This window comes from Haematobia irritans, chromosome 3 (genome assembly GCF_050003625.1).
Source record: "Haematobia irritans isolate KBUSLIRL chromosome 3, ASM5000362v1, whole genome shotgun sequence".
NCBI lineage: Eukaryota > Metazoa > Arthropoda > Insecta > Diptera > Muscidae > Haematobia > Haematobia irritans.
In genome coordinates, this window is record NC_134399.1 from 172,027,155 (window position 1) to 172,034,733 (window position 7,579).

General features: G+C 33.9%; 1 protein-coding gene across 1 annotated transcript; it reads right to left on the reverse strand.

Annotated features, from left to right (window-relative positions):
- Positions 1 to 5,139: 5,139 nt before the first annotated feature.
- LOC142228040 (uncharacterized) lies at positions 5,140 to 5,829 on the reverse strand. Its single transcript, XM_075298320.1, has 3 exons — positions 5,705 to 5,829; positions 5,449 to 5,643; positions 5,140 to 5,394 (listed from the first exon to the last, which is right to left on the reverse strand). Exons 1-3 carry the CDS (start codon positions 5,777 to 5,779, stop codon positions 5,200 to 5,202), a joined length of 465 nt encoding a protein of 154 aa, XP_075154435.1. The 5' UTR covers positions 5,780 to 5,829; the 3' UTR covers positions 5,140 to 5,199.
- Between the last annotated feature and the right edge of the window lie 1,750 nt (positions 5,830 to 7,579).

The following is a 7,579-nucleotide window of genomic DNA, read 5'->3' on the forward strand; positions in this document are numbered from 1 at the left end:
ACCGATGTGAACAAATTTTTGCATGGTTGTTAGAGACCATATACTAACACCATGTACCAAATTTTAGCCGGATCGGATGAAATTTGTTTCTCTTAGAGGCCTCGCAAGCCAAATTTGGGGGATCGGTTTATATGGGGGCTATATATAATTATGGACCGATGTAGACCAATTTTTGCAAGGTTGTTAGAGACCATATAGTAACACTATGTACCAAATTTCAGCCGGATCGGATGAAATTTGCTTCTCTTAGAGACTCCGCAAGCCAAATCGGGGGATCGGTTTATATGGGGGCTATATATAATTATGGACCGATGTGAACCAATTTTTGCATGGTTGTTAGAGACCATATACTAACACCATGTACCAAATTTCAGCCGGATCGGATGAAATTTGTTTCTCTTAGAGGCCTCGCAAGCCAAATTTGGGGGTCCGTTTATATGGGGGCTATACGTAAAAATGGACCGATATGGCCCATTTGCAATACCATCCGACCTACATCAATAGCAACTACTTGTGCCAAGTTTCAAGTCGATAGCTTGTTTCGTTCGGAAGTTAGCGTGATTTCAACAGACGGACGGACGGACATGCTCAGATCGACTCAGAATTTCACCACAACCCAGAATATATGTACTTTATGGGTCTTAGATCAATATTTCAATGTGTTACAAACGGAATGACAAAGTTAATATACCCCCCATCCTATGGTGGAGGGTATAATAATAATAATATATATAAAATAGTAATATAAATAAAATAATAATATAGATAAAATAATAATATAAATAAAATAATAAATCAATTCTTTTAAAGAAACATTTTTTTATAAAACCACAAAGATTGTATCAAAAACTGCACACCGTTTTTTGGTACTTCTTCAAATTTTGGTAGATTATTTTTGGCTCGAGTGGCAAAATTTTATTTTCTATAGAAATAAAATTTTGTTGAAACTTTACTTCTATATAAAATTTTGTCAAAATTTAATTCAATAGAAAATTTTAACAAAATTTTATTTCTATAGAAAATTTTGTCAAAATTTTATTTTGATAGAAAATTTTTTCAAATTTGTTTTTCTATAGAAAATTTTGTCAAATTTGTATTCCTTTAGAAAATTTATGAAGTACATCTGAGTTGTGGAGGAATATTTTGCAAAATCTATCAACACATCAAGAATTCGACCAATTTACTAGAAAGTAAAAAATCTACCATTTTTGGTAGAATTCTACAAAATGCGCCAACCGTGGTGGTAACCGTTATTTTAGTACAGCGCAAAGATTAACTTCGCACATATTCAAACCTGATTAAATTCTATCATTTGAATGTACCACACCCTTTCCATTGTAAACGACAGTAGTTCAAAGGGTTATGGATTTTCAGTAACTAATCGCGATAACATCAGATCTAATATCTTCCAGTTACAAGACTACAACAAGGTAACAACACCAGTCATCGTCTTCATCGTCGTCGTCGTTTCCAATAAACAAATGTTATTATCACGTGCATAAATCGTGAGTTAAGTATTCGATTTCAAATGTCAATGTGATTTGAGATGGATGTATTCCCGACAAATATTTATTAACAACAATCTTTCTACTCAGCTTAACCATTCCCATATTTCACATCTGGTTGCTGTTGTACCTTTATTTAAATCACTCCAACAGCAATGGCGTTGGCGAATAGGAAAATCATGTTCATGATCATCTTCAACTAAAAAGCATCATCATGAGAATAGTTGTCGTCATATCATCTTTCCAATGCCAATTCATAGCTATGCTGTAACATTTAATATGGTATTTTTAGTTTTTTTTATTTTTTTATTTTCTTCTTCAAGATTCAATACCAATTTGTTGTAGATTTTATTCAGTAGCAATGCCTTGACTTGTAGTCTTCTGTTATTAAGCAAAATGTAATAATTTTGTAATAATAAAAAAAAACAGCTACAAAAGATTATTGACCGAACCTACAAAACATTTTCCGTAGATTGGCAGACGGTGAATACAGAGACGTAGAAAATTTCTCCCTAAAAAAAAATAATTACAATGAAACCTCTCGAACTTGGATAATCTGAAAACAGGACACCTCCCAAACGTGGAGGTGTCCTGACTGTCCTAACACATTAACTGGACAACTCCCAAATGTGAACAAAATTTAGGCAACCATGGGTACCACCCACCAATCAGAGGTTTCACTCTATTAAAATTTTGATATATTTAAAAAAATGTCCATGATTTTTATTTTAGACTTTAAAAATTGCCCCCCTTAAATAATAAAATTTCAACCACGTCTCTGATCTGACACTAGCTATTAGACGATGGAGGAAATGCAAACTAATCGTAGTTTGCACTCGAATCAGACACATTCACACCACCAGCAGAGCCACAATAGAACAACCGATTAATTCAAATGATTGGCGGCATCAGAAAAAATGCCATAACATCGAATGGATTACAATGAAATTTTGTAATACCACCTTAGCGTTGGAATATTTTGTAATCGACGATATTAACGGCAACTTAACTTGCTAATATAATCGTCTATTATAGTCGTTATTTTTTTTGCTTCATCTTAGTTATGCAGTTGCAACGCAATTGCTAGTCAATGAAGGGTTTCTGCTATTCCAGACTAAATTTGAAAGTTTTTTGAGAATTTAGTTAAGACTTTTGTTACAAAATTATACCATGATGATGATGCTTGAAATGTGAACATAAAATTTCAAAATATCAAAAATCATAGGGGGAAGTATGACAGAGAATTTATGCTCAAAAAAAGTTTACTTGAATTTAAAGGATTTTGACCTTTTCTTAAGGATTTTGAACCAAAGATGATTCTCTTTTTTTCCAATAAACTGTCGGTTTGCAAATCTCGAGCATCTCTTCGGATCAGTCATCATCATGTCGTTAAAAGTTAATTGGGATCAAATCATCCCTTGTGGCTGGGTTCGAGAGGACTCTTAATGTTGCACTTTTGCCAAAACAAGTATATATTTACGTAGTATTATAGATTACAAATTTCAAAATTTTTTGTTTCAAAATTTTTTTTATTAAGTTTTCTATAGAAATAAAATTTTGACAGAAATTTCTATGGAAATAAAATTTTGACAAAATTTTCTATATAAATAAAATATTGACAAAATTTTCTATAGAAATTATATTTTGACAAAATGTTCTATAGAAACAAAATTTTGATAAAATTTTCTATCGAAATAAAATTTTGACAAAATTTTCTATAGAAGTAAAATTTTGCCAACATTTTCTATAGAAATAAAATTTTGACAGAAATTTCTATAGAAATAAAATTTTGCAAAAATTTTCTATAGAAATTAACTTTTGACAAAATTTTCTACAGATATACAATTTTGACAAAATTTTCTATAGAAATAAAATTTTGACAAGTTTCTATGGAAATAAAATTTTCTATAGAAATACAATTTTGACAGAAGTTTCTATGGAAATAAAATTTTGACAAAATATTCTATAGAAATAAAATTTTGACAAAATTTTCTATATTTTATATACGTTTGTTGTTTTTTGACCTTTTGTTTATTACCTTCTGTTTTCTTTTTGTAAATTCAACCTCGAGCTTGAATTTACAAAAAGAAAACAGAAGGTAAAATTTTCTATAGAAATAAAATTTTGACAATATTTTCTATAGAAATAAAATTTTGATAAGATTTTCTATAGATATAAAATGTTGACAAAATTTTCTATAGAAATAAAATTTATTCGTTTTGTTTTGTTATTGTTGGTTTTTTCTTTAATCATTGTACAAGTGTAGCTTAGGGCTTTGCCCAAATGCCCTCTGTTGGTTAAGCTACACTTGTAGTTTAAAGGGTGATACGGTCAAAATTTGGTCAAGGGAAAACGCGTGTAAATCGGTGAAATCGTTTATTTAAAAAATCAAATTAAATTTATTTTTCAAGTTCAATTAGTATAAAATTCAAGAAAAATATTCAGTTAGGCTTTCGCTTTTCCAAATCCGAATTGCCGGGCCTCACGCTTGACACCTGCCATCAGATTTTGTACAGCCACCTTGTCCACCTTCTTCGCCCCAGAAAGCCAGTTTGCCTTGAACTGCTGCTCGTTCTTAGCAGTTTTTTTTTTTTGGCCTTCTTTAGGTTCCGCTTGACAATAGCCCAGTATTTCTTAATTGGGCGGAGCTCTGGCGTGTTGGGAGGGTTCTTGTCCTTGGGAACCACCTGCACGTTGTTGGCGGCGTACCACTCCATGGCCTTTTTACCGTAATGGCAAGATGCCAAATCCGGCCAAAACAGTACGGAACAACCTTGTTTCTTCAGGAAAGGCAGCAGACGTTTATTCAAACACTCTTTCACGTAAATTTCTTGGTTGACAGTCCCGGAAGCTATGAAAATGCTGCTTTTCAAGCCACAGGTAGAGATGGCTTGCCAAACCAGATATTTCATTACGAACTTTGACAGTTTTATGTGCTTGAAAATATCTGCTACCTTTCCCCTTCCTTTTGCCGTATAAAACTCCTGTCCCGAAAGCCGCTTGTAGTCGGCTCTGACGTAGGTTTCGTCGTCCATTACCACGCAGTCAAACTTCGTCAGCATCGTCGTGTACAGCCTCCGGGATCGCGCTTTGGCCGTCGTATTTTGTTTATCATCGCGATTTGGAGTCACTACCTTCTTGTAAGTCGATAGTCCGGCTCGTTTTTTGGCTCGATGCACGGTTGTAGACGATACACCCAGCTTATTTGCGGCATCTCGGAGAGAGAGAGGTTAGGGTTTCGCTTGAAACTACCGGCAACTCTCTTTGTCGTCTCAGCGGCTTCCGGTTTTCGATTTCCCCCCGATCCAGACTTCCTGGCTGTCGACAAACGTTCCCCAAACACTTTAATTACATTTGTAACGGTTGATTTGGCAACTTTTAGCGATTTTCCCAGCTTTTGACCGTATCACCCTTTAGAATCGAAATGTTTTGCAAAATAACATTTTGTTTTTGTTTGGTAGTCTTTTGTTAAAATTTTCTCTTAACTTTGGTAGATTATGACTCGAGTGGCTACACTGGTAGAAAAAGTTTCGTTAATACGATGAATTCCTACGTTGTATTAACCGTATACGGTGTTTATAATAAGTTCCTAAGGGAAAGGTTCTGAAGCATTAAAAATTGTATGTAACACATATTATTTTTTTCTTTGCAATGTTTTTTTTTTTGTCATTCATATTTCTCAAACAAATGGACTCTATAACCGCTCTTCCGGAGCTAGAAATATAAAAGAGATAACAGCATTGATCAAATGCAATCCTCCAGCCAATGCACTTAAGATAGCGACACTCTTCACTTTGGGTATGGCATCATTACCGCAATTTTCAATCACAATTATATAACACATGGACCAAAGACAGAGAATACCAACAATGAAATTATAAGCAATTGCCTAAATAGAAATAAAATTTCGTCAATCGATTATCATTAAATGCTCATAACTTACTCCAGGATCTGCTCCAAAATTACATGGTGTCAAAGTCATTGCAATACCTATGCAAATTACAAATGCAATATCGGGAATCATCGATGCTGTTATGAGGATAATATGTGGACCAATTTTATCTGTGATTTCCCAACCGGCTATACAATGGGAATCGAATTGATTGTAGAGAGTTGCAATATCCCATATTTTAAGAGTCTTGAAATGAAATATTGTCCTATTCAAAAATTTTCTATTCTACAGATTTTAGAGTACTTACGAGTGTACAAAAGAATAATACAAAGCTGATAATTTTTGTAGCCAATAATGGGAGAGCCGGTCTTCTCAGAGGCATTGAAGTGTAAATATATTGAATTTATTTGATAATTGAAAGAAACTTCATACTTCTGTTTTAATAAGTTCGAAATGTCAATTACAAAACAAAAATTAAACAAGTAAAGGGTGATTTGTTAAGAGCTTGATAACTTTTTTTTTAAAAAAAACGCATAAAATTTGCAAAATCTCATCGGTTCTTTATTTGAAACGTTAGATTGGTCCATGACATTTACTTTTTGAAGATAATTTCATTTAAATGTTGACCGCGGCTGCGTCTTAGGTGGTCCATTCGGAAAGTCCAATTTTGGGCAACTTTTTCGAGCATTTCGGCCGGAATAGCCCGAATTTCTTCGGAAATGTTGTCTTCCAAAGCTGGAATAGTTGCTGGCTTATTTCTGTAGACTTTAGACTTGACGTAGCCCCACAAAAAATAGTCTAAAGGCGTCAAATCGCATGATCTTTGTGGCCAACTTACCGGTCCATTTCTTGAGATGAATTGTTCTCCGAAGTTTTCCCTCAAAATGGCCATAGATTCGCGAGCTGTGTGGCATGTAGCGCCATCTTGTTGAAACCACATGTCAACCAAGTTCAGTTCTTCCATTTTTGGCAACAAAAAGTTTGTTAGCATCGAACGATAGCGATCGCCATTCACCGTAACGTTGCGTCCAACAGCATCTTTGAAAAAATACGGTCCAATGATTCCACCAGCGTACAAACCACACCAAACAGTGCATTTTTCGGGATGCATGGGCAGTTCTTGAACGGCTTCTGGTTGCTCTTCACTCCAAATGCGGCAATTTTGCTTATTTACGTAGCCATTCAACCAGAAATGAGCCTCATCGCTGAACAAAATTTGTCGATAAACACATTTCGAACCGAACACTGATTTTGGTAATAAAATTCAATGATTTGCAAGCGTTGCTCGTTAGTAAGTCTATTCATGATGAAATGTCAAAGCATACTGAGCATCTTTCTCTTTGACACCATGTCTGAAATCCCACGTGATCTGTCAAATACTAATGCATGAAAATCCTAACCTCAAAAGAATCACCCTTTATATACAGCAGTAAATTCGGCTGGGCCGAATTTTAAATACCCACACTGTTAGAAAAATATGTTTTTCATATGTTCCGATATAAACAAAATGTGTTTCGGGCACAATTTTAAAACACAATATATTTAAGTGCAAACATGTAATGTTCCTAAACTAACACAAAATGTTTGGGACACATATGTTAATATGTTAGAATATATTATGTTTGGGGCATGAATGTTTCATAAAAATAATATGCGTGAATGTAAACATATATAAATTTACAAATTTCGAGTAAACATATATATGTTGTGATACTTTATTCAGAGAGCGACAGAGAGAAAGAGTTAGTATAGAGAAAGAAATAGAGATGGAAACCGGGAGGGTTGAATAAAAAGATATCAACATAACACAGCGAGAGAATGAAATGAGAGCAATTTCTGTGAAACCGCTTGTATGTTGTTTCGGAAAACTGTTTTATGATAAGGCCATAAATATTATTTAATTTGAATAAAGAGAATAGACATTCGGAACAAAGAGAATAGACTTTTGAAAAACAAACAGCATATTTTTTCGCCTTGAGAGCAGCATTTTATGTATGTGTGGACATGTGTTTTGTTTATCATTTTGGCATTATGGGCACAATTTTTTTCTTGGTTCGTTAAAAGAAATCAGGGGTCTTCATAAAAATAACGAAAGGGCACTATACTCTTTTTAGAGTTGGGACAGTAAAATGAAATAAGGAGGAAATAGTGAAAAATGACCCAGTAAAATGTATAAAAACAA

Bases quoted from the DNA above. Each gene is read 5' to 3' on its own strand.
- LOC142228040 (XM_075298320.1), bottom strand. From the start codon at position 5,779: ATGCCTCTGAGAAGACCGGCTCTCCCATTATTGGCTACAAAAATTATC. The intron at 5,644-5,704 runs GTAAGTACTCTA...TTTCATTTCAAG, and splicing joins TATTATTCTTTTGTACACTC to ACTCTTAAAATATGGGATAT. The intron at 5,395-5,448 runs GTAAGTTATGAG...ATTTCTATTTAG, and splicing joins ATTTTGGAGCAGATCCTGGA to GCAATTGCTTATAATTTCAT.